This window comes from Taurulus bubalis, assembly GCF_910589615.1.
Source record: "Taurulus bubalis genome assembly, chromosome: 3".
Lineage (NCBI taxonomy): Eukaryota > Metazoa > Chordata > Actinopteri > Perciformes > Cottidae > Taurulus > Taurulus bubalis.
This window is the reverse complement of record NC_136591.1, coordinates 26,438,817-26,466,639: the sequence shown is the minus strand read 5'-3', so window position 1 is coordinate 26,466,639 and position 27,823 is coordinate 26,438,817. Positions and strand designations below refer to the sequence as shown.

The following is a 27,823-nucleotide window of genomic DNA, read 5'->3' as shown; positions in this document are numbered from 1 at the left end:
AATCTCCTGCATGCATGCGTGCATGCATGTGAATGCTAATGTGTGTTCACAGGGGCCTTATGCCCACGTGCGTGTGTTTGTGGCACTCACACTCACAGTGATCCATTCATCTGTGGCCTGGCACCCAGATAGGGAGTCCGGTTGAGAAAGACAGAGACTGAGAGAGACTGTTCGGACCCTGCAAAGTGACTCAATGCTCGCTGTCTGCCTGGCACAGATTAGATCAACACTGATGAATATTCAACATCTTGCCATTTCTGCCAGAATGGCCGAATTTTCTTCCCAAAGCAAGAGATGAGCGTCAGTCTTCTCTTCAGCAAGTGCAAAAGAGGTGGCTCTTCTTAAGAACTAATGGAATGAATAGATTGTTCACACTTTTTCCGGTCTGATGGAGCATGATTAGTTAGCTGGATAACTGCATCGAGCACAACCCAAATTGTTTGCTTTCTCCGTCAATCCTAAACAGATGTCTTGCACACAAAGACAGGAACTGTGCTGATCTAAACGACAGCGAACCGGAAGAGTGTGTTTGGTTTGTAGTTCGGTGAACGTCTGAGGAAGGAAAGGGCATCTTTGATTCGAGCCTCGATAAAGAAAAAACCCCGGATCAAACCATGGCTGGCCAAAGACACTGAATGGGACTTGCTAAAAATATACAGACCTTTTATTGAGGGGTATATTTAGGTTATTCTGTTTTGTGTGTGTGTGCATAGACAATCCATACATACATTGTTTTTATGTGAAGTTTTGAAGTGATTCATTGAATAACAAACTGTTAAAATTTGCAAAGACTTTTCTTTCCTGCAGAATTCCATTATCAGCTTTCCTTTCTCGGGATGTCGTAGTTCCCCGGCTGAACCATGTCCTCTCTTTCTCTCTCCAGGATGGTTCTCTGGGCAACATAGATGACCTTGCCCAGGAGTACTCTGAGTACTACAACACCTGCTTCAGTGACGTCAATGACCGCATGGAGGAGCTACGCAAAAGACGAGTGTCCCAAGAGGTTGACATGGTAAATGCAAACTCACTCACACACAAGTAAAAGAAAAAACTAATGCTTACGTTTGAGCAAAAACAGTGGTCGGACAAAGCATTTTCATGCTTCCAAAATCCTTTTGGATAAATGATGCAAATCTTTTAATAATGACCCTAAAAATCCCCTTTTTTTGAGTGTGGTCTCATAGCTTTACACAGTGTTATTTCCACAGTCTTCGCCAACAACCTGGCAAGGAACAACAGCAGCGGAACAAACGTGGATGTGTGCAAAGGTTCAAGACTTTCCCCAAAGGCAGTATGCCTTTTCTGGTTGTGAATGCATTTGTGTTCTGGGGGTCCTCTTCACAAGGATGTAGGGTAGTGGGGCACCCCTTTGGTTGCCAAGCTGCACTTAAATGTGTGAAGGAATGCTGCCACAGAGGCCGCAGCTCTGTGCCACACACTAGCCATAGGTTTACATATGCAAGCACAAGTGTTGCATGTTTTGCTAACTTCATAATTGCACCATGATTTATTCATGGTGAATTTAATTGGTACGCAGCCTGAGAAAAAATGTAATTTGTTCTCATTTCTAAAACGAATGTATATGAAATGTAGCCACCTTTTCTGACTTAGGCTAGCTGCTGCTCTACATCATAGATCTGTTAGAAATTCAAATCTCCAACTTCGGTATCACAAATATAATGTCTGACAAAATAATAATTCCACAGACTTTGCTCATGCTCATCGTGCTACCTCGGCTATTCTTATTTTCGCCCCTGTCAACATTTTCGCTGCTCCTATACTTTTGTCTGTCATTACTGGTTTTCCAGTTCAATAGGAGGCCTCTTCTGCTCGGAGGCAGCCATGTGGTTCTGGTTTGGTTACGCATGGCTCCGATGTATAGCAGATTTATTGTGCTCTTCCTTTTAATGACTGCAGGTAGACGTCCTGTATGCACAGCTTTCATGAGAAGGATTGGAAAGCATAGCAACAAATCATAGCTGTAGATACATAGAACACTTAACCTATAATGTGATTTGTGGCCTTCATGTGAGTTAACATTAATATGGGCGTTTTATTATTTGGGAAGGTTTAATCCTGACGATATAAAACGGGTGAAGAGGAAGCAATCGGGGCAGATTGTGCAGTCCGGGTGGAAGAAGAGCGGAAAAGAGCTGACTGGGCCCTGAGCCTGAAGCCCAAGACAGGAGCAGGATAAGGATGTGAACAGAGGAAGACGAAGGGAAGAGGATGAGGGGAGTGAAGAGAAGGAGTGGCGCATGAAGTAGCCTGCAGCTGTCCTGCTACTCTGCAATGTTTGGCACCATAATATAGGAGAAGGGGAGCAAAAAAACAAGACACAAAGGAAGGAATATAGGTCAGACAACACCTTACTGAGAATTCTCAAAAGTGCAGTATCAACCTACGCTTTATGGATTGAACTTTGCCTTGCATTTCAGTGCAGTCATTTTCTAAAATTAGGTTTTGGGAATATTCAAGTCTAGAGCAGCCGTTTCTACACTGAGGTGTAAGAGAAGGTTGACCAAAACTACATCCTCTTCGGCAATTTTTGTTTCCACTGGACTAGATAGCTTAATAGACTGAAAGGCTGTGGCGCAGTACCCGTAAAACTTAAATAAAATGAAATACATTGTAAAAGTATGACACAAGAGATGGGGAGAAAAGATGAAGTGAGGAGAACGTGCAGCAGAATGGCCGCCCAGTTGGAAAGAGAGTAGCAACTAAGTCTTGTATCTTGTGAAGGGTGTCCAGAAATCTGTGACGGCAAGCGAACGTCATGCAGCCGCCTCCCTAAGGACCAGGAGCAGGTAGTTAAAGAAGGTCACAATATTGAATAGCCACGGTAATGGGGAGACATTTAGCAAGTTGTACTCCTAAAGGGAGTTGCCCTTCAGGGAAAGACTTGTCACTTGTAAATGGGTGACTCAATCATGTCCCACACCCTCTCCACTCATTGTCTTTCTTCTTTTTCCACTCCAAATGAATAGGTCAGTTCTTCTCTGTGTTTTGACCGGGACATCTAATCATCCCTTGTTTCTTCCAAAGTAACTTTTTGCCACCAAGAAGGTTACTCAGTCGTTCCAAAGTATGGATTTGTATTATAATGAAGTTAGCCTAAGGTTAAAGTATGATGACATATTTACAGACGTTAACTTTGTCTTATTTGGCAATTTGCTTTTTATAAAATTCCCAAAAGAAAGCCCCAGTGTCTTTAGTTTGACTGTGGTGAGCATGGTGACAACGAAGTGAAAGAAGAAGCCCTCTTATTGACTTTCTGTTCTCCAAAACCTTCTCAAGTTGAGTCTGAGACCCAACAATTATAGTTATCTTAAAAAAAAAAAAGATTTTATTTTTTATTAGGAACCCTTTGGTTTCTGTTTGGGTGTTTTGCTCCATTCTGAAGAAATGTTCTTGCAACACTAGCATTTTTTTACAAAAGTGTGTGGAGCTTACCATGTATGTTTTTGTTTTCACTTGCACAATGTGTCTACCAGCTCTTGAGGGGCCCTGAATTGCAACAGTCTGTTTTGGTGAAACGCTATTAGGAGCTGATGAGAGAGTCTCTCAGAGATAACTATTGACATGTCCACTTCCAGCTTGGTTTCTGCTCGATTGTTCCACAGCATTTTCATGTTAGTTTTATGAGTAGTAGGGACACAAGGGGTTGAATAAACATCCCCCTTTGGGAATGTCACCTATAGATTAGCGCTACCGTGCACAGCTTCCCAGTGCTCCTATAGACAATGAGCGTTTGGAAGGCTCTCACTAGCATGCTGATTTGGTGATGCACGCGGCTCATTAGTGGAAGAGGAAGTATCGAAAAGAGCAAAAAGTTCAGTGACTCTAACATAATTTGATATTGTTTTGCATTTGTTATATCTGCAATATTTAACCAAAACCCCAAACAGAAGATAATTAACATTGATGTAATTCATCTTATCAACATTCACTGCAGAGAGCTATATATTTCAGATCAACCCTTTTAATAAACACACCTGTTTTGGGTAATTGATGGTGTATTCGCTGTTTAAGTAATATGTTGTAGAGTTGGGAAACAGCGAGACAGTAGACGTAGTTGCAGTCGAGATAGTTTACTACAACTCCACATAAAATGTACAATACTTGTGCATCACGATAGCGGCAGCGCAACCCCCACACTTCACGGAAAACCCCAGACCCCGAAAAACCCCCAGCTCTTAAAGGCACAGTAGCCCTTAGGTGAATGTCTCTCACAGTCCGTATGTGGGTCACCACAATGTATATTTAAGTATATATCGTATTTTAGTCTCTTCCGGGTAAGTCACTGTTCACTTGCATTTCATTTCATTTCCATGAGTTTGTGCTTTTCAGCTTGTATTCTTGGTCTTTAGAGTTTTGTAGGAGTGCTCATTTTTCAAGATATGCTCTTTGTCTTTTAAGGATATTATATTGTTTCCTTTTTTATTTTCAACCTAAAGCATCCTTTTATTTTGCCCTGACACCCTTAACACCCTGCCTGCTGTTAATGTGAAAATCAATGAAGTCAATACTTCACTTTCACCAAGTTCAGAAAAAATATTTTTCAAATTTGATCAATACATATAATCTATGAAGACTAACAGAACAGAAGAAAACATGGACACAGAAGCCGAAGCAGAAGTGTATGTCGCTCCAGTGGATAACCGTGTAACGCCGACGGAGGAAAACATTAAACTAGATATTAGCATATCTCTCAAACCACAACGAAGGGACATATGATGTACATAAAGTATAAATCAAGATGGATAATTTTTTTTAAACGTTTTCACACATTTCTACATGCTGTAAACCATAATGAGAAATTGCAACACTGTCTGTGGTAGTATCCTTGAGGGTAATTACAAAGTTGTGGATAAACAAGCTGGCCTCGAAGATTAAACCCTTCGATGCTCTGATCAAAATCTTTCAGTCGTTGGTCTCACTGTTGACCTTTATAATCTAAACACTTTTGACACACAAATGCCTCAGCTGGTGTCAGATTGATCCGTTTGCCTCCAGATTACTCTGTAATGGTTTTCTAGCTGAGTAGTTTGACAGATGGGGGTCAAGACTCGAGCACTGACTTGTTTTGTTTCGCCATGAGGCCTGTTTGAAGTTCAGTCCTCAAAGTGGGTCAGTTCAGTCGGGTTAAAACTACAGTGCGGAAGAAAGACAAACTGTCGCAAATTCTGCTGCTTATTTGTCCTTTCTACCTTCAGGCTTTTGCCTCGAAACGCCGCAACGCAACAGCTGCCTTTGTTGCTCTAAGATTACTTTTGAATGATGTTGGCTGAGCTTCATTATTGCCATAGCCCTCGTGGAAAGCAAGTGGTATATTTGTAATTTTTCCATGATTTCAGCATTGGGATCTTGAGACTGTCATCGGAATTTGTAATAACGCCGGTATTTGTCTTGAAATAGCAAAACAATGATGATCCTCTTGGTTTAGGAATGATCCTCACCGCAGAAGCACACATGCCTGTGCTGCAAGTATGCACGTGTGTACACACACTCTGGTGGAACAGAAGCCTGTAGAGGTGTCACTAAGTGGGCAGCAGCTCAGAGGTGTGTGTGTGTGTGTGTGTGTGTGTGTGTGTGTGTGTGTGTGTGTGTGTGTGTGTGTGTGTGTGGTCCAAACGAGCAGGTTTTCATTGTGCCGTACTGGTCCCACAGCTAGCGTCTTTTTGGTCTTGCACCGGGTTTTCCAGTTGGTGCCCGTCACTCTACCACAGTCTACCTAGAAACCTCATTCTTGCCCCCCCCCCCCTCCCCCCAGAGTTACCCAGCCATGCCAGTTGGCGTACCTCCACTAGGCCACCTGGTCGCTCCGGGTTTGCCGCATACCCGCTACTTTTCCTCCCGATGTTGGCAGTAACTCCACTGTGGGAGCTCGTGCCTTTGGTGGGCTTTGTAGTCATGTTTGAACTAAAGGGCCGCTATTTTACGCTCATCTGTATTTCTATGCTTTCCTTCTCATTAACAGAGGCTGGTGCTGCTGTAGTGGAGCAGTGTTTAACTGTAGTTTCTGGGTTAATGATGGAAACCACAGATCCCCTGTCTGCAGACATTGTGATCCTCATTAGCCGGAGTTCTTCCTCGTACGCTCCCTTACTGCGTTCTCTTTGATTTTAACTCAATTCAGTCATGCTTAAGCAATCAGGGCCTTGCGTTGGCCACACACACACACACACACACACACACACACACACACAGTGATGTGCACAAACAAGCCTGTGGCATTCTTTGGGGGGAAAAAACACATTCACACGCATCGTGTCAATTCTCGGTAAGTAGGGCAGTATCTCAAGCTGATGCTGGTGAGTTCAAGTAAAGGATAGTGTGCTCCCTCTGGGAGTGTGTTGTGAGATCTAAGTTTCACATCCAGGTACCCCTCTCAAAACCGCATCAATTTGATATTCTCTTTTAGAATCAGTGTCGGTTACGCTGGCAACTCGTTCGCGTTCTCTTCTCCGACAAATCCATCTCACAGATCTGTAGTTAAAGGCAAATAGGATGTAGATTTAGTTTTTTTTCTTCCAGATCTTCTCTTCATCTTTTTCGCCATCTCACCCCCTCTTTCCATGTCAGAGATGGCATGGAAAGAGATGATGGGGGGGGGGGGGCGTTATGTCTATGGTGGCACGTATGTGGGTGTGCGAGCTGGCACTGTGGACATGGTGCCTGTAGCCACCCATCGGCGAGGCTGGCATATCTTTTCTGTCGCTGCAGTTTGGAGAAGCCATCAGAGAGGATCAGAATCTGCTGCTACCTTTGTGAAAGATTGTGTGCATGTGAGCACGCTCCATGCTCCTTCTTTATGTGGGTTTTTCTGAGTGCACCCACATCATTCTGCACCATGCAGTTGTTTAAACAGAGCTGGCAGCACTTGTTTCAGGGATGTACGTATTGTTCCTTTGCATAACATAAGCTCTCCCTCTGTTAGGAAAAAAAACTATTTCAGTTGCGTCCCAGATTTCCCCTATGCTCAGCCTGGCAATGCAATGAGACAAAACTCTGTACGTCTGGTAGATGAGGTTTTTATGGCCTTAGACAGGTACATGCTCTCTGACTTATGGGACTCACCATGCTCCCGGGGGAATTGTTTCAGAGCTTTTTCCGACATTACTTGATTTACTTTCCAAAGAAACGTCCGGACCCATGTCTCAGTCTGCTTAATCACTGTAACAGATAAATACACAAACAAGGCAAATGGGACTAGGAGGACTTGTTGTGCGAAAGTAAAGCCAGCCAGACTGTCTCGCTAACATCTTGACTGTCTGCCTACAGTTGATTACTGTTGAAATAAGTGTAGGTTTCAGGCTAATTTCAAGGTTTTTAGCCACCTCAGCACTTTTGGTCCCCTGCTCTTATGTTCTGCAGGCTACAGACTTTTAAAGAGCTTTTAAAGGAGGTCATGTCACTTCAAGTCCTTAGCTATATCCTGGAAGGATTGTACCCTCTTGCTCAAAGCCCAGTCAGAGAAGGTTAAACTAAAGGTCACCCTGATTAGGAAGTGAGACAGACCAAGTGTAGGAAGTGTTCTAGATTCAGCCCCCTGTGATTGATGCAATCTAATATCTGGCTGTGGAGATAGAGAATGGTGCGTGTTTCTCAGAAACGACTAATTTCCTATTCCTGCTCTCCATTTGGGAAACTCCATATTCAATTAGTCTTGTCTTTGTGGTATTGGCTATCCCCCTTCAACCTGCTTGTACTGAGCGAACATACTTGCCATTCTCTTTTTTTATCCATTCATGGTGATCCTCTGGTACAATAACTAACTAGTTGAAATGCCACTTTGGCTGCCAAGCTGAATGAGGAACTTCACTACAACTTTGATTGCAAGCTGATTTGACAGGAACCATCGGCATGTTTTCCAGTCGTCCTGACAAAACACAACGTACCTTTTGGAAGCGTAATACCAGTTTATCAGGGGACATTAGTGTTGTTTTTCAAGTTTAGCAACAAACGGAAATGGTCAGTAGAAACAGGAACTTGTCCTTGGTTGTGTTTTCTATTATTGAGATCTGGCGAATTTCAGCAATATCATAACTTTGACACTTCCTCAAAAAATGGCTCAAAATAAATGAAAACAAAGATGTCATCATAATGAACTGTCCATTCTATAACCTTTTACTAAATCATCTGGTTGACTAACCTCCTCTGTAAACATATTCCCATGCCATTTATAGTCTGCTTAATATGATCAAGCCTGCCAAATGTATGCATTATTATTTTCACAAATATTTTCCATTTTATGTTCTCTCATTATTGTATCTCAGCATTGCGCAAGTTAATAGGGGGCTACCCTTGCAGCTCATGCCAAGAGGATTAGAGGCACATTGAGTGTAAAGCTACATATGTATTATTAAGCAATGAGCAAGAAAATGTCCACTAAAAATGAACAATGTTGACATGATGATAAAACCCAAGGGCAAGAGATGCAGGCCTTTTTGAATCCCTTGTCGACATTTAGAAAATCTAGTCGCCACCCTTAAGCAAAGTTTGACCCCATCTGTTCCTATGGTGTTTAATATTCCACAGTTCAAGAGTAGTGTGGTAGCATTAGGCGAGTGTGACTACAAAGGGCGAAGTTCGGTAGTCTCCTCTATGACAGTTCAAAAGCACAAAAGAACACACAACCATGAAACCATGCACTTGACCAATCCCTCAAGGCCGTTCATTGGCTCTCAGTATTCACATGCAGCAGGTTAAACTTGAAGTTGCAGATCTGTTGTGATAGTGCAGCCCCGGTGTTTCCCTGTAGAAGCATTTGATTTGGGGCACATCTGTATCTGGATTTGTCATGATGAGGACACCTGCTTTAGACATATGCAAGCAGCAGCCCTGTGCAGCAGCCTGAACAGACATTATGGGCTGGAGAAACTTGGCAACAGTTTATAGGTAAAGAGTGGTTAAACATGTTTATGTGTACAGGATATCCTTTTTGTAGTCTGGTTACCTGTTTTCTATACAAGCCAGTTTGCCCTTGTCTGCTACCATTTCATTTAGTCCAGTATGGAATATTGTATTCTAATGTAGGGAACCCAGCAGGTGTTGTCTTGTGTGGAGGGAGGTGCCCACTAATGTGATTGTAATCCACTGTGGAGTTACGTAGGTGCTTTTGTGATATCTTGTTCTGCTAGGAAAGCCAAGACTCCACTCGGCTACACCACCGCCCAGTCATATTCACCAGTGGTATTCAATAACAATCGGAACAAGTATTGCAGGTTTACCTAAAGCAAGACTTGACTTGTTGAGGTGTGTGTGTGCGTTTGTTTTCACTGGCATGCAGGTGTGTCTACATGAATCTGACCAAAAAAAACCTCCTTCCCACATGAGGGCATTGTTAAACATACCATCCACTGTTTCTGTAGTCATCGCACCTTTCTTTTACTTTTATAGATCTTTTATTCATCGTTCTCAATACTGTGCTCACAGTTCATATGCTATTAGGTGATTATCCTATGACACTGACATTATATCTCCTTTCTTCTCCCTCTTTTGCCATATTTTTTTCCAGGAGAAACAAGATCCAAGCAGCACGTCTCTGCAGCTCCGTTCTGAGATCCAGGTAGCCAGAGACACTGTGCACACTTTACCCAATCTTTGGCTACGAAGTCAATCTGACGCCTGTCTCCCTCTGTCTGTCCTCAGGAATCATTAGGCTTCAGCAGTGAGGTGTCCACTCCAGAAACGGACAGAAAGTAAGTTTCTTTTTTCTTCTTCTTCCCCACCCCTATTCAATCTCTTGCATGTGACTGGAGCCGGTGTGGAACAATGAAACACGCTTGGATTGAAATGTGTGTCTGTCAAAGCAATGTGCAGCGCAGCCCGTGTCTGGATCGCATCACACCGTACATGCCTGCACTCGTAATCATGGATCACACTTGAGTTTTCTACATGTCTGCACCAAAAGATGGAGAGCCAAGTGGAAATGCACCTCCATCTGATCTCATAGATCTCTTCTCTGACAGCTTGGACAGAAGGTCTCTGACCTTGCCCACGGGGAGTAGAGGCGGGAAACTTAAACTGAGCGCGGTGGTGTGTGAGCGAGAGAGCGGTTGTTCAGCTATGGCTGACCTGGGTTGTAGATGTAGGTGAACATGCACAAGTGTCTTCCCAAACGTTTAAATATTATAATGATTAAATAAATCCCTATTAGATAAAATAATGACGTAATTAGTATGAAGGTGACCGCTTTTTAAGTGAGTATGAAGGAAATCAACCCTCGACTTTCATAGACATCACATATCTGACCCGTAGTCGGTCACCGAAGCTCCCTTGGTCACGTCCCTGATCCCTGGGATGGTTAAAGGAAAACCACTGACTGCTTCCTCCGGCTGACCTGCTCAGTCTCGCAGCCACTCTGTTCTCTGGCCGTCCATGCTTCCTTCCTGCCTTTGTATCCAGCAGGGGAAAGGGGAGGGGGGGCGAGAGGGCGATGGCCAAATGATTACAAGTGTGAACGAAAGAGCAGGATGGAACTGGGAATGGGTGGGGTTCCTTTTCACTGGTTCTGTAGCACAAAATGTGCTTGTGTGTGTGTGTTCATTTTTGCGCACCGCTGTATTTTGTGTGTTTGAAATTCTTCCACCAAATTGTTTTCAATGAGATCATTGTTATACACATTTAAAGCACTCCAAGTTGTTCCACAAAACGTTCTCTAAACGCTCCGCTGTCGAACGGGATTGAATTCACCGCAGTCACACATATCTGAAGGCACTAGGTTTGTTTGATCTGTTAAACCAGACCTGAGGTCAAGGATATCTTTAAATGTTCTTCACCACACGATGAGATTTCAATGCAGAATAGATTGCCCATTGGTGGGGACCAGAAACGTCCCCATTACATGTAAAGAAGAGATTAAGGGGTTTGCCATGTTTGCCAGGGCCAGAAATTAAATCGTTCTTAGTGTGACTGAGAAATTATCTCTTTTATCTCAATTTTTTGGGTCTTTGTTCGTGACCATCACCTCTGTGTGACCCCCAGTGGAATTATCATGTTCACGTGACGACCACGTGCGGCAGAGGAAGCGCATACCACAGACATGATCTCTTCTCCCATGGCTGTATATGTTGAACAGACAAATGCTGAGGATGATGGGAACCAGATGCCAAATTTCGAATGACGTTGCTTTGCTGTTCGAGAGAGTCCCAGAAAGAGCCCCTAACTTCTTCCTGTCAGTCTGCTTTCTTTCTGTCCTATGTGCCTCACATCCCTTTTCTCATAAAGATTCAGACCTTTTCTCAACTTGAGTCTTCAATTAATCTCTAATGAAACTTCTCCACAGTCACCCATCACTTCACCTCTGGGATTTCCACTCTTTCATCGATTTTATTTTTCTTACTACAAAGCCCCAAACTCCATTTCTGGTGTTACAGTTATATAAGAAGAACTTTTTCTTATTACTTTTATCTAATTAATCTCGTTTTCATGCTCGAGGACAAAGTGTCCCCCATCCAATGACTCAGATATATATATATATATATATATATATATATATATATATATATATATATATATATATATATATATATATATATATATATATATATATATATTACATTTTTCCCCGTAATCTATCCTATCTACCTCTCTGCCAGCTTTTCTCGTCTCACTCTGTTCTCTCTTACGTTGCCTACGTGTCCATTTCCCCTGTGGTGAATAGGTTTCAGGTGGAGTGATTCACCGTGTGCAGGCAGAGTGATAGACAAGCCTCCTCCATTCCGCACGACACATTCTTCACAGCCTCACACGCACGGACACGGATACCCCCATCATCGCCTCGCGGCACGACAATGGCACAGAGGAGATTACCCAGACTTCATCTTGGCTTGTGCAACCCCTCTGTCTGTGTGTCTCCTGGTCACTTAGTTGGCAGGAGGTGGGCTCTGCTCCCATAATGCCTGGTATGTAAGTGCCGATGACTGAGTTTTCTCAGAAGGCTGAACGGTTCAAGCGGGGAACTTCCTGTTTTGAAAGTTGATTGATTGGATGGTATTATTGCAGAGAGGGCTCATCGAGCTTATCAGAGAAGTTAACAGCGTAGGTTAATGGCGTTTGATAAAAGCATACATGTGCACGGACGCATGCTAATTATTGGCGGTCATGAGTTTTGTAAGATTGCCAGTTAAGAGGCAGTTGTGCTCCTGGGAGCCCAGCTTATGCAACTAATAATCAGATAGAAATGTAAGCCATGACATGTGAAGAATCCGTTTACAACAACAGCACCATGTTGGAAAACTAAAGTACCGTGTCAGCGCATTTACCACTTGTGGCTGAGTGTTGCAGCCCTCATGGAACTGTTATTTGCTTCTCGGAGTGAAGCACATGTGATAGGAGGCAGAGAAATACATGCACAAGCAGTCTTTCAGTTTTAACTGTATGGTTGTTCTATTTCCCTTCAATATGATGTTCTGTCTTCCCCTTTCATGTGACCGCTGACCTTTTTGTAAATGACCCCCGAAGAGTTCACCCCTCTGCTCTTCCTGTGGACACAGCCACCGTCGCACGGGGTCGCTGCCTTTCATTGTCTCTCCCAGAACACCGGAGACCATCTTGTCTCCAGGTGGCCAGCCCTGGAGTCACACAGTCACCATACACACGTGTGCACTGCTGTGATTTATGCCGAGTTCACACAGCTGTGTGTCCAACTCTGGCTATGTGCTGGTTTATCAACTTCCCTGTACTCCGTCACACAGGATGCTGAACCTCTGATTCATTCTGCATCATACGATGGCTCCCTACGCACCATCGCCTACTCAAATCATCCTTTTGTTTCCTGATGTTGATGTGGTATGTTTTATGCTTGTGCAACTACCACATCTACAGTTGTAACACACAGAAGTGGAGTCTCGTGCTATAACATAGACGGCACTCACAGGATCATTTCGACTGGCTCAATGCGGTCAGACATACAGTACCACATCCCCTGACCAAGCCTGAAAAAGCTCCCATTTACACTATTATGAAAATATACTTTCTCCTATACTACAAAGGTTCAGCCAAAGTTCTGTACTTAATATTATGCAGAAAATGGAAAGTTGGCTTCTTATGGTAATGAAATAAGAAAGCAGTTAAATGTCCCCTACTCAATGCAAAGAACAGGAATAGAAACAGAAAGGCATGCCAAAGATTGGAAGTTAAACCAATTAAGTTGCCTAGCCACACAATGCCTGGCCTGACACCCTCTTTGAAAGACATCCAGGCTGGTGAGCGTGTGTATGTGCATGCGTGTGTTGCGCGCTGCACGGGAGGTTAATTTATAGAGCGTGAAGGGGGGGGGGGGGGGGGGGGGGGGTGCATCGCTGCCACATAAATGCTTCTATTGAGTAAGATATATTAGCATTAGCTTTGGCCCTAGCCTATCTGAGAGGGGGATGAACAGTGGGGCAAACCATACAGGCCTCCATTCAATTAGCATCTCATTATGTTGCCATAGCAGCCGGGCTTTAAGCCACGTGAAGATTTCCCATTGCACCAAGAGAGCGCTGCCCCACACACACACACACACACACACACAGCCACTGGAGAGGGAAGTGACCTGTTCATCTTGTTCTGATCCTGTCACACACTTTCACATTGCTTCAATGGCAGCCACCTGTCTCTCTGCACGGCTCAGCAGCTCTGTGCCTGTGTGCACTGGGCTCCGATCATAAAGGGTGTGTGAAAGTGTGATAGTATACGAGAGTTTTGCCTTTTAGTAGAGATTTACTGAGCATGTCTCTGAGGGCCTCAACTGGACAAATGTGTTGTTCTTATCTGTCCTTTCCCCCCTATGATTTAATCCCTTTTAATTTAATGAACAGAGAAGCTTGCAGTGTACTGCCACTAGCAGTCAGTATCTCTCTTTCTCTCTCACACGCACACAAACACCTGTAGGGCATTACCCTCAGACACGATTCGCCCTGAAGCTTCACTCCCTGCTTGCAAACTTAGTCTCTTCTTCTGTGAAGTTTTCAGCAGCTACTTTGAACATGAACCGCTGAAGCGCAGCCCCCTCTACTACACACTTTTTTAATATAAAATATATAGAAATAGATTGCCACTGATGTGGTTTCTTGCCTCCTCAAGAACAAGGGGGAGTCGACCACAGCCTCACATGCCGTTGAAATTGCTAGAACATTGGGTGAGGCTGCTCAGACATGACTTTTTGATTGGAAGCTGAGTGCAGTTCATTTGCCACAAGGGGCTTTCGAGTTATTTTCTTCCCTGTTAGTATTGTTTTTTTAGACAGGGTTATGGACATATCTTGACTCTTTTTTTTTATTTTTGGTACTGGTATTATTTTCCATTTCTCCTCTTATTCTGCGGGTCTTCCCCGTGACTGTCTTTCCTGTGAAGGGTAGTGGAAATACAAACAGGCTGAGTCTGCCCTGTGGTTTCTCCTCCTCTCTCTCCTTCTCTTCCTCGATTCTATAGCTGCGTTCCTCCTTTCCTTTCACATGCTTGTCCGTGTCTTTTTCTTCATCTTGTTGACTCTTTCTTTACTGCTTCTTAAACACGCTGTAATACCACCTCTTGTTTTGTGTCATTGTCTACATCCTCTCCTCCACCTTCTCCCTCTCAAGCCTAAGGGACCTGGCTTTGCTGTCACATAAGTACCACCACTGACCCCAAGCGGTGAACAGACAGAACTGCAGCCCTCTTTACCAAAAACGATTGCTCTTATAAACAGTTGCAGTGGATTGAACACAGAGACGGGAAACTTTATGATATGGTTTGAGAGTAAGAAGAAGGAAGATTATTTTGTTCTAATGTTGGTTCTTTCTTTACTCTTTCACCCACAGAATGTCCCTGCACAAATCTAGCTCTGAAGAAGGATCTGGAGGTAAATTGATACGCATTTTTATGTTCATCTTCTAAGATTAAGCAAAAAATGTATTGATCCTTGGAGTGAGATTGACATAAAAATAGCCAGACAGACATATTTGTGCAAGGATCATATGTAATTGTCGTAATTTGTAGGGATGGTCTATACCCATGCATATATGTACAATCTAAATATTGAACTGGCCTTCCTTCTAGGTAAATGGGACAACAAGAAGAAAAACAAATCTTTTTGGCAGAACTTCCGCAAGTCTCAGCACAAACCAGTCATGAGACAGACATCTAAAGGTTTGTGTGGCTTCACTTTTCAGATCTACTGTACGGAATACGTTTTACTCCACATTTGACATTTTCTAATTTTTCCCTTTGCCCCCTTCAGGAGAAGACATAGGCTTCGTGGCTAGTGAGATCACCATGAGCGATGAAGAGCGAATCCAACTCATGATGATGGTGAAAGAGAAGATGATCACCGTTGAAGAAGCTCTTGCCCGGGTAGGAAGCTCCACTGACTTCCTGCCTCACGTTATACCCCCCACCCTTACTCGACCCCTACTCGGTTTGTGGGCTCCCTAAATCCCCTCACATCCCCAAGGGTTCCAGCCTTCCCTCCTTTCTGTTCCATATTCCCATCATAGCTCTGGCTTACTAAAACGACTCACTCTTACTAACATGTACGAGGCCCCACATTTTAACCTTTCATTGTTCTCCACACACACACACACACACACACACACACACACACACACACACACACACACACACACACACACACACACTCACTCCAGACCGTTGGTGTATCCAGATGTGCAGGAGTCTGAGGACTTTAGGGTGTGAGTTGTTGGAGTGTGTGTGTGTGTGTGTGTGTGTGTGTGTGTGTGTGTGTGTGTGTGTGTGTGTGTGTTGTTCAGTTCATAATTGCAAGGTTATTGGTCACAGTAACTCAACAGCCCCATCTGTTGGGGGGGATGCTCTGGTGCATTGTGGTTTCTGTCTTTAGGTGGACATGGTGGATAATTACTTGGCTTTCCTTCAAATTTCCTTCCAGTTCTTTTTGAATCAATTTCTGATTATTATTCTTTTCATGTGCCTTCTTCTTTTTTTTATTTCCTCTCCTGTCAATCCCCTTCTGTAATGCCTTGCTCATGGGTAGCATGTCCGTCCAGCAGCATTCGAGCACTGGATTGCTCTCTACGAAGCAGCTTGTTAATTATCATCTTAGCGTTTTTTTTCTCAGGACTTTGGTTTTCTTTTTGTCCAAAAGCTTGATCCTAGCTTTCTGTCTAGTGATTGGCACTCCGTTAAACCAATCAATGATCAGCCTCTTGTGGATAGTTGATGTAACTTCTTGTTGTGCTAATGCTAACGTGTCTTTATTTAGTGTGTTCAGTACACCACTGATCAATACATCATAAGGTTTTCTATTATTGTACGTTTAGTGATCGGTAGTATGTGCCCAGGGATGTAGGGGACTCTATAAACCTAATGCAATTAAATCTACCTTTCAGTTAACTTTTTAATTTATTTCTGGTGCATGATTTATGTCTGCTCAGAAAAGCAGTCTTGAATCTTCATGAAAAAAAAACACATTAAAAAAGCTCATAAAAGAAGGCACTAGACATTTTAGAATAGATTACTGCTTCACATAAAACATTACAGGCTTTTAGTTTAGTGATGGTTATCCCAACCATTACCAAACTCAGCTTACAGTACTTACCATTTATTTACCACTCAGTCTTTCTCTTCTGTCTGTGTGGCCGTCTGCCTGCACACATGCACTGTGAATGCACTCCATTGTCAACTGTTAGCTTATGGAGTGATGCACAGTAGCATGCTGGGTAAAAGTGGATGGCCCCGCCCTGTTCCTCTGCCTCTCTAAACTCTTCTTCTCCACGTAGCTGAAGGAGTATGAGCGCAGCAGACAGTCCAGCAGTACTGACACTGCAGAGTGGACTGACGGATCTGCATCCAATCTAAACCAGTCCTCGAACTGCAACGTAAGTACCCCTCCCCCCTCAGCCAAGGACATTGTGGAGGTGGACGGCCGTCGTTTTTAAAAATGCCTGCATGGGTGGGGGTGTGTGTGTGTGTGTGTGTGTGTGTGTGTGTGTGTGTGTGTGTGTGTGTGTGTGTGTGTGTTTATTCAGATTCAGTAAATCAACTAGTTGTCTGAGCTTAATGTATAGAAATAAAAATTTTTAAACATTTTTAAATTCCGGACTGCTTTATATGGCATTGCATAAACCACTTTCACTCAACTTGTATCTTTCCTTCCTCTCCCTGTATCTCCTCCTTCTCTCTCTGGTCTTCATTCATTGGCCAGAATGTTAATCCGCCTTAGCGCCACATTCTCTCCACCATGTCATGTGCGTCTTCCCTCTGTGGGAGTTACCGGTGTGAGTCTTGATCCGTCACTTAAATCGTTTTCTGAGGCTGCGCTCATGAATTGGCAGTCACAATATGATATTTGCAATATTGTGGGCTTCATATTTTATTCATCCTAATCCTGCCATGGACATTTGAAATATGTCCTCAGCAAAGTCCAAATTGGCTGCTGTAGTGCCAAGGAAATTGTCTTTTGGGAAATTTAGGCCAGGTCTGTCTTCATCAATCAGTTGTAATTGTGGAGAGTCACACACAATCTACCCGAACCCAGAGGGGCGTTTGCTCTTGTTAGCTGTGATTTTGTCAGCTGTGACAAGGCCTCCAAACCTTGAGTGTTCTTTGTGGAGCCGAGCTGGAGCTCAGACAGGTTATGTTGGAAGCAGCTTTAGTGTCTGTTGACAATCGGTTCTCTCCGTTGTCTGTCAGCATATGTTGATGTTTTTTTATTTTGTGTTCCTTTTTTAGATATAGGTCAGCTCTGATTTAGATTCACAGTGGTCACGGCGGCTTTTCATTAGTTCTGTACTGTATGCCATCATATGGGTATAGCATGCAGTCACACAGTCTCACACACTGACCCACTTTTCTTCACTGGAAATTAGTATATCCAAAAAATAATTCCTATCACTTGTGTATTATTGCTATTTTGAAATGTGCTACTAATTCCTGACAAAACGGCACTGATGCTTTCTCACTTCATGCAGCTAAATGCATGTGCATTGCATGTTCTTTCTATTAAAGTAAATGGAAGGTTTCACAGCCTTCACACAGATGTTACTATGGATAGAGTTGCTTTCCCAGAATCACAATTTCTTTTAAGTGGACGAATATGCTTCAATGAGAGGTGCTTAACTTTTACACATTCATAGCTGCCACAGTCATTTTATTGTTTGCATTCATAAACTCAATGAAATCAGATCTACATAACTATTACTTAATGTAACTGAGTCAGTAAATCCATGTATGAGCAATCATGCAAAATAGTTTTATTGCCAAGGGTCTCTATTAAATTCTTCTACTGCATGATGATTTCCTTCCATATAAAAAAACAGTATTCCATATGTATGCCATACATAGCCTCAGATCAGTTCTGTCTGGCTGTTTTGATGTAGGTATGTGAATTGTACATGCGTTTGTTGATCATCGTATCAGTCTGCCAACCCTCATGCTCACTTCCTGTGGGAAGAAGATTGATCGATTTGGGGGATTTCACAGAAAGGGAAGAGGATGGAAGAGTTACTAAAGGAGTATTGTTAGAGGAACACACAACTCCGCTCCAGAGGCTGTGAATAAACACGAGAGCTGGAGACGGAGAGGAAACGAGGGAGAGAAAAATACAGAAGATAAAGACCTTTCATTACCCCCAGGCCTTGCAAAGCGGGAGTTCTGTGTTCCCCCTTGCCCTGAGTTCCAAAATTGACCACCTCAGGAAATATTGCTACTCTGGAGACCGCTGTTGGTGTCGCACAATGCCCCCTCTTCACTCGAAAGAATGGACTCGGATCATTCCCAAATTGAAATAGTTTTGCATGTCTGTGTGCGCCTCTATATACAGACATGTTAATGCACAGCTCATGTAACTGTTCATGGTTGCAATACACAATATTTGGCTGCTCTGTGCCTTTCTTTGATGCCGTCTTTCCCCCCGGTCTGTCTTCCTCCGGCGATCGGAGCCCACATTCCAGGGCTGGCCATTATCGATGTGGGGGCCAAGGCAGGGTCACAGGGGCTCAAATGCGGGGATTGTTCTCCTTGCACAACACGCCTTTTCTCTGCTCGCTGTGCGGCACGGCACTTCCACACAGTCCCTCATTCCTCAGAGCCGAAAGCACTAACAGGCTGCGTCTGTGTCTGCCAGCCTTTGCACACGGTCACAGATATTATTTTGGATTGTGCATGCATGTGAGAATGGGGTTGACGCATTATGGATTTTATGGAACCCGCTCTTGCTAACTTGTTGGACGTTAACGCAGAAAGCGGTGCAGTGAGGTGGTAAGTTGTATGGGACATTTAGATTGTTCCTTTTATGATGATCCCGTTGTGTTGTTGTGGTGCAGGATGACAGAAAGATGTTGGTGTGCACCATGAGGAGGACGTTTGTTTGTAGTTGAACTGCATCTCCAAAGTTATGGGAAGATTCCTTAAAGTCATTTGTGAAGTGAAATAGCAATTGTGGCGATGGAAATGTTGCTTTGACCTTGTTTTCGTTGGCCGCCTTTCCGCCCTGCTTGGTGTGTGTGTGTGTGTGTGTGTGTGTGTGTGTGTGTGTGTGTGTGTGTGTGTGTGTGTGTGTGTGTGTGTGTGTGTGTGTGTGTGTGTGTGTTCCCCTGCTAATGTGGTAATTTGCATGGATGGTTTCCTCAGGACTGGGTTAGATCTTGTATAGCATCGTTACCTCTTCGTCGTCCTGTCCTCTGTCTTCCACATGAGGTGAAGAGCAACTCATGTGGGTTAACTATGACATTACTAAGGCAGTTGTCCTGCACATATCTCCACGTGTGACTTCATTATGAGACACGTCTCAATAATAGTTATTAAGGGAAACCATGCCAACCTTTGGTGTCTTTTTACCACTGCTGACACAGACTTATTACATACCATTCTCTCAAGCTAATACACTCAAGCATTGTCCAGAGCAAATGGAAAGTCGCCGCGGTAGCCAGATTTGTGTGGTCAGGGAGAACTGGGCCAGTGGAGCTATGGATCTTCAGAGCTTATTTCTGCAGTTTTATCAAAGACTAAATGAAGGCCGATACCATAGTTCTGGTCGGTTTGGCTGATATGACAAAAGACCTGAAAGTTGTTCATGCACCTTTTTTAAAACAGGCAAAGGGAGCTAGGTTTGGTTGTATGGACTCGCACAATGCTGCATTGATTGACGTGTTGTTCCTTTTTCCAATTTGGCAACAATGTGTCAGGTTTTTGTAACACTGTCCTGCCTGCAGGAAGCAAAATATCATGATGTTGCTAAGGTGGTTTGGTGCCATCAAGGATTTGTGGTCCATGTCAGATCTGTTTGCTCCAACCAAGCCACACTTATTAACATCATTCCTACTGTATGTCAGCAGCCTTTGAGTCAGGCCTGTGGTCAACAACAGTGAAAAAGTGTTTTTTTTCCCCCTTGTTAACTTCAGAGCTGCAGGAGAAGCCTGGGACAGGGAGCTGAGCCCTCCAGGCCTGCTCTGTAGTTGTGTGTATGATGCATACCTGTGTGTCCCTTTTGCAAGCAATGCAGTCAACCTTGAGAGTGCATCTGCCAGTGTGTGACAAGAGCTGGTGTTGCTGTGGAAACCAGTGGCAAATGGAAACAAAATAAGTTGTTTGAGCTTAATGATGGCAGTTCCTGCCAGACAGTCCGAAGCCTGGCTCATCAGCATCATCATTACATAGAGGCCTTTGTGAGACGACGCACACGTGTGTGTGTGTGTGTGTGTGTGTGTGTGTGTGTGTGTGTGTGTGGTTTGAGAGGGGGGAGGTGAAACTGTTTGTGACTTCATTATTCAGCCTCTTTTCATTTCGATTACATTGTGCAGAGAGTTTAAATGCAATCAAACTGATTTATTGTGCCATTCAGTTGGTCAATTTTTTTCTTCAAATCACTGTTTCGTCTCTTTCATTATTTCCGTGCATTTCTTTCTGTTTGCTATGAATATGAACCTCACATGATGAGGTGCGCCACCATCCCTCAAACCCTCCATGTCTCACCTCACTAACTTTGACTCAACCCTAAACAATGCTCCCATCTGTCGCATTATAACAGCGTCTTGAAAAAACGCATATATTTACCAATGCTTTTCGCTGTTTAATTGTCTCACTACTTTTTATATCAAAACCATTCAAAGCAAAACTGTACATTTCTGTTTCACTTCCATTCTGAAACATTACGCTGAAGAAGAACCTCCTGCTTTCACCTATGTTTAAAAAAAAAAGTGTTTGACTATATGTCCTTTTTTATGATATCATCCCTCCCTCTTTCTCGCTCTCCCACCAGTCTCGTGAACAGTCAGACGATGAGCAATCGGAGGACTCTGTGAAGTTCAAACGGCTTCACAAGCTGGTTAACTCGACACGCCGGGTCAGGAAAAAGCTCATCAAGGTGGAGGAGGGCAAGAAACATGGCCCTGAAGGTTTGTAAGGCTTTGTCTGAAAATGTGTTCCTTTTGATTATCCCACCGTTCGACATAGTTTCAATCTGTCAACATGTGTTTGTACCAGCCAATTCGTATTCACATGTTGTATTTTCCAGGACGCATTAAGATATCCGTTTGAGGCATCATGCTTGCGTTACTTGTATAAATTGTATGTAAAAAAATAATCTGTTTTTGAGCTTTTTGTCCTTACTAAAATTAAGTTAAAGTTCATGATAGTAAAATGTGGGTTTCCAACGAAGGGTTTTGGAAATTAATGACTAGTGTGGTTAAAAGATAGGAATTATTTATTGTCTGCCAAAGTAATACATTTTCATCTGTCATGGGTTTTGCCTAATACTCAGACTTTAAGAATGTGTTTAGACATTTTTTTCTGGATTAGTTGTGGTTTGGAAAACCACAGATGGGTCATGGTATTACTCAGAATCTGATGTCTAATTTATCTTGAGTAACCAACTATCCAATGTTTCTGTCTTCTTTAGATTTTTTTAATCTGGGGGCACCTTCCACCTGTGAGGACAACACAGCTCTGTACACAGGGGTCCTAAAGAGGCCCCCGTTGCCCCAGGAGATCTCCCTCACCCAGGATCAACTCTCTCTGGACGGAGACACAGATAGTCTGACCAACTCCCCTTCCTCCAGCAGCCTGGACACCTGGTCTGGACACAAGCTGGTCAAAACCTTCAATAAATCTTCCAGTACCCACGGCCTTATCCGCCCCCCCAGGAGAACCCCAGTTAGCCCTGGAGGCTCCAATTCTGGCGTGGGCTCTTCCTTCTCAGAGCTGGATGGCTGTGGATTGGACGACGAAGCAAAGCTGTGCCGCTCCACAACCGACGGCGAGATGCGGAAGGCCCTGAGCTCCATCTCACATGGGGTAAGTAACAACGAGGCTCTCTATGCCTACTATGGCCTCACTAAACCCCGCCCCAAACCCCACTCCCAGTCCCGCCTCCTGATCTCCCTGGATGACGGTCCACAAGGCGGCCCCAAACCCCAGACTGCCAGTCGGCACCATGGCAGCTGGACGCACCGGAAACCTGACCCCAACTACGCTTACTCCACCAAGCACCTACTGTACCAGCGCTCGCGCAACTCCAAGACCCCCATCTCCCCTCTGTCTGTCACCCCCTCCTCCCCTGCCCGCTGTGACGTAGCCAAATCAAAAGGTTTTGGAAGTGGTGGAGGGGGCTGGGTGTTCCCCTCCCGCAGGCTGCGAGGTCGAACGGCAGTCAGTGAGCTGAACATCACCTATGTGGTAGAGCGGAGCCTGTACGGTCACCTCAACTGGGCCCAGCTGGTCCGCCCAGTTACCCTCAGCCGCGCTGAGCGCCGTTGTCTGTTGGAGGAGGACCGCGAGGCGGACAGGAAGTGGGCGGCCAGTGTGGACCGCTGCACCAAGCGGGTGCTCTTGCGCATCCAGCAGAAGTCTGTGAGTTCAGACCATGAGGTTTACATCGGCCGCCTCGTGTAAGCAGGAATCGGTGCTTCAAAGTTGCAGAATAGCTCAGAGGTTAAGGGGGGAAGACAAGACACATGCCAGGTCAAATGAATACAACTTCTCCATTAATTATTGCCTGTGTAAGAAAGCCACTTAAAAGTATTGCAGCTGTGCTCATTTTTAGAAAAAGCCCAGTGGCTGGTATATTTATCACAGACGTAACTGCCCTGAGAGGAATGTCATCTTCTATGACCTTTTAAGTGAATGCCTTTGGCCTTGAACATTTATTTTTATTTCAGCTGAATATGAAATGATTATGGAAAGCACAATGACCCACTTGAAAGGGTAAGTTACAGCAGAGGTTTTTATCAGTGCTTTTTCATAAATGTCACATCCCTGAAGAGCACTGGCTCATCCCTGTGAGCAAGAGATGTACCAACTTGAAGCTGCTTTTAGAACTGCACAGCACAAAGCCTCAGGGACACATTCAATAAATGGCCAACTTCAGTAGCTGAATGGTCTGCATACTTCTTAACTTTAACATTATTTTTGAAAGGCCGAGTATCGCAACAAAAAAGGAAATATCAGGAAAAACAGCTCATCTTCTCATACCAAAGTGAAGTTTATAATTGCAGCAACCTTCATTAAAACAGTCTGGTTGCAATGCAAGTAACTCACTTGTCCCCCCACGTGTATCAAATAGCTTGTGTGTATCAACAGTAGTGAAACATACTCTAGACGGGAATGTAGTGGAGCTATCCTGCAGCTTTGAGGGTCCCTGAATCCTATCGTGTTCTAGTGAAATCACCGGAGGTCGTCATCCAAAAACTCTCCAAAAACTCCACTTTTTTCTGTTGTTGCTTTTCGTGTTCTTTTTTGGGCCGTGCCTCTATGGTTGCAGATGTAATTTTTTTTTTTTTTCTAGTTATTTTTGTTTCCTATAATTATCTTTGAGACTTTTTTTTTTTTTTCTGGGTGCATGTCCATTCCATCGAACATCGCCATCACATTCAGAGTTATTTTTGGACGTCTCTTCAAACATGTTTGTTCTCCAAACTGTGTTTTTCCTGGGAAGTTGTGATGTGGACTGCAGCTGTGGACATCTAATAAGCAAACTATTTTCTGAACATGCAATGCCGCCTCACATGGAAGATCTTCGTCCAGGGTTCGTGGGAGTTTAGTTGAGCAGTTTAGAAGTGATGGCTTTTGAAGCAAAGGAGAAATGCCATCAAGTGCCACAAGATGCGTATTTGCATGTCTGTGTCTACATGTCTGTGTGTGACTTACTGCAGAGCTCAAAAAGTCAAAGCCAGCACAGTTATAAGGACCTGGATGTCTTTTTTCCCCTTTCATGTCATAGTTCCCCTTTGTGTCTACCTCTTATCTTGCTGTTGACCTCTAAAGTCGAGGAAAAACAGTCTCCATATCACCCTGTCCTCTCAGCAGAAACAATTTACTCCCCCTAAAAATGTTTCTGATGAGAATAACATATCCCCGGCTCTAAGCAACCTATATGTTGTGCATACTAAGCCCTGTTTTACATTCTCATAATTAACCACAAGATGTTTGGCATCAGGCTGAAATGCAACGAGTGTAAATTCACTTGTAAAAGTGCAGTTATATATTTTAGCTTGGCCACATCAAGAAAGGTTTGATTATATCCAATATGTTCTCCAGGGATTCAAGCTGTAACGCATATGAGCAACTTGTTGGAGCCGGCTGCGTGCACTCCATGGTCAATATAACACCTAATTTTCTCAGGACTGTGCTGTAACTGTCAATTTTACAGAGGAGCTCATATAACGGTTTGTGTTACATCATGTCTGTTGGCTGTCCACAGGTCCCATATGACATCATGCCCCCACATCTATACAAACCATATACCCATGTACATGAATCAAAGTGCTGTCTGTGTTGTGTCGAGCATGAATCATCGTGAGTTGACCCCACAGTGGGTGTGGATACGCAGCTCCTGTAACGTGACCTTCTCAATGTGACTCATATGATTGGGTTTTGGCTGCTCCACAGAGAACCTGCAGCTTCGGGGGCTTTGACCTGACCAACCGCTCGCTCCATGTGGTCAACGTGGGCTCTGAGGCCAACGTAAGTGCTGGCAGCTTGTGAAATTCGAAGAGGCTGTGAAGAGGACAGCCTGAACTCTCCCGTCACACTAAATCACCTTTTCTCTCCTGTTTGTTTTTGTGATCCCCACGCCCTTTGTCTTCTTCCTGTTCCATCTACCCTGAATCATCCCCATTCTTTCTTTCTCGTCTCTCTCTCTGTCATCTCCTTCCTCTCTCTCCATTCTTTTCCATTTTGCCTTTCCTTATTCTAATCACAGAGTAAAGAACAGGAGGCCATATACAGAGAAGTGGTCAAATCCCCCACCACATCTCGGATCTCACTGGGCAAGAAGGTCAAGTCGGTCAAAGAGACGATGAGGAAACGCATGTCGAAGAAATACAGCAGCTCCTTATCTGAGCAGGTCAGACACAAACGCACACATGGATGCAATTTTGTAATGCTTTATTTGTCCACATTTCAGATGGCATTTAGTTTTTAGGGCAAATGAGGTGCGTACAAACTTTGAAATGCAGCAGCTAGCACATAAACGGCCCTCAAATCCACATAATGCTTTTAATCCGTAACTTGAGTCAATTGCAATAGTAAAAGAAATAAAAGATCCCCATGTTCTGCAATTTATTCATTGAGTAGATGTTTTGCAGTGTAAGCCACATATACTGTCCACAGGCTGTGAGTGGGTGGGATTATTTGTGTTAGTTACTGAATAAACATGCAGCGCACACACACACACACACACACACACACACACACACACACACACACACACACACACACACACACACACACACACACACACACACACACACACACACACACACACACACACACACATTTGGATCTTTCTCTGCTGTGCTCTCCCTGGGCTCCGTTTGTAGGGTGGAGTGTGTGGTTCATACTGAGCTCATGGAGTGATGCAAGTCTCCCCGAGGCGAGCTCTTAGGAAATGGAGACTTGAAGTGTGAGAGATCGTAATGGGCGTCTCATCTGCACTGGCCTAATTTTTCTGGGCATCCCGTGGCTTTACTAGTGGCTGGTCCAGCCCAGAATATGTCATTAATGCACAGTCAAACATCTGTCAATCAGGGTGGCCAACACTGTGACCCAGATATCCGGGCATGAGTCATGGAGCCATTGGTTGGGAAAAGGCAAAGACAAATGAATTGCCTTATGTCAATGTCTCAGTTATGCTCATTGTATAGACCACAATGCCACCTAGTGGATAACTGCAAAATATATATAAAATCATGATTGATTCAGTTCTTACAAACGTATACAAAATAATGCAAAGCAAGTAAAATGCCACTTTAAAAGTCCAGTTAAATGGTATAATTATTTAATTTGAAATAAGTTGTTTATACAGGATAATAGATTAGACAGTGAGGGATCTCGCTTATGTGTAAACCACTGTGCTGTCAATCATGGTAGTCCACTTAAGATGTGCTGTCTTTTTCAGGAAGTTCAAGTGCCCGTATTAGATCTTTTAAATTATACAATCCGTAAAAAAAATACAAACCAAAAAGCAAAAGTGGAACTGAAGAAGATACATGAACCGTTTTTGCAGTTTTTCACAGTTTTTGGTTGATAATCACAATAATATTGCGTGTTATGTACAACTGTTTTTCAATGTAAACAGATGCAGCCCTTTTTCCACCCTCTCCACTCATGATCTTCATCTTTTATTTGTTTCCTTCATTCCCCCACCCCATATGTCAACTTCTTAACCACACTTTACCATCTCACATTCTTTCATCTCTTTATCCCACAACGTGTCCTTTCATAACTTCTTTCAATCTGTTTCTGTGTTTCAGTCCAGTCCAGATGGAGCTCCTGGCTCCCCTCAGTCCCCTCAGCCCGACACCGACTCTCTGGAGAAGCCAAAGCTGAAGGCCGGAGGCTCGGTGGAAAGTCTGCGTAGTTCACTCAGTGGACAGAGTTCAATGAGTAAGACAAGAACCAGTGTTTTAGAAAAGGGAGGCCTGCTTTTTCAGACTATTGTTTTTAAACAGTATACAGTACCTTTTGTATGTTTATTTTGGACATCTTGAACAAGGAAGAAAAGAAATCCTAAAAAAGTCCTTGCTTTCACAAAACCTTACATTACATACATGTTTGGCACATAATTAAGGATGTAGTACAGTCATGTAGTTCCGGGGTGTTGGTACGTGTATAAAGTTGTACATGTTAGTGTATAGCTTGAATTGGCCGCCTGTTTTGAACAATGTTGAACACTAGATGGCGCTCGTAGCGTGCTGCTTGCTGGTGTACTGTATATTTAAAATGCATAGAGATTACTTAACCTTCTGGCACTACATTGTATACTGATTATAATGTTTGTCCAGTGACGGCCATGCAGAGCAATCTCTCTCTTGATCACACCCGGTCCCACCAGCTGCCTCATGCTTTGTGATCTCATCGAATTTTTTAAGTGACCTCTCGTGTCAACTTATCTAATTACAACTTCTGATCACTCCAACCCGTTGTTTCCATCACGTCTTTGTGGATAAAAGGCCCTCCATTGTCTCGAGCTCGGAGTGAATTAAAGTCTTGACCGACTTAGTTTTTAGAAGCCGTAGAACATGCACACAAATATGCAGGCAAACATGCGGTAATGATTAGGAAGGATGTCCTCTCAGATTCCCACATGCTGACATGGATTCAGCAGCTTTCTCTCAGATACAGAAATAAATGGGCAGCAAATAGAGCTATAATACAAGTGTTTTAAGACCTAAACTATTCCTCTCACTGCAGACATAAACTAAATTTCCCCTTTTACTAAATTTCCCCTTGGGGATTAATAAAGTATATATTCATTCATTCATTCATTCATAAGAAAAAATGTGAGGTTGACGAAATCTAATCATTATAGTTTTATCTTCTGAATAGTTTACCTACAACCTAAAAATGTAGCCTTATATAGCTACTTGATGCATGCATCTTA

At 43.6% G+C, this 27,823-nt stretch overlaps 1 protein-coding gene across 3 annotated transcripts in view; it reads left to right on the top strand.

The window, feature by feature from the left end:
- Window positions 1-27,823, top strand: part of sash1a (SAM and SH3 domain containing 1a) — a gene marked incomplete at its 5' end in the record, with an annotated part of 148,000 nt that overhangs the window by 107,899 nt on the left and 12,278 nt on the right. The window contains 12 exons of one of the 3 annotated variants that reach the window (XM_079216194.1): window positions 884-1,012; window positions 9,521-9,571; window positions 9,655-9,704; window positions 14,790-14,830; window positions 15,028-15,117; window positions 15,209-15,321; window positions 16,725-16,823; window positions 21,203-21,338; window positions 21,842-22,236; window positions 24,829-24,903; window positions 25,142-25,285; window positions 26,694-26,826. In XM_079216194.1, coding sequence (XP_079072320.1) covers window positions 884-1,012; window positions 9,521-9,571; window positions 9,655-9,704; window positions 14,790-14,830; window positions 15,028-15,117; window positions 15,209-15,321; window positions 16,725-16,823; window positions 21,203-21,338; window positions 21,842-22,236; window positions 24,829-24,903; window positions 25,142-25,285; window positions 26,694-26,826 — 1,456 coding nt within the window. Of the gene's footprint in view, window positions 1-883; window positions 1,013-9,520; window positions 9,572-9,654; window positions 9,705-14,789; window positions 14,831-15,027; window positions 15,118-15,208; window positions 15,322-16,724; window positions 16,824-21,202; window positions 21,339-21,841; window positions 22,792-24,828; window positions 24,904-25,141; window positions 25,286-26,693; window positions 26,827-27,823 lie in introns of all 3 variants that reach the window. The other 2 variants (XM_079216193.1, XM_079216192.1) reach the window with 2 other exon arrangements.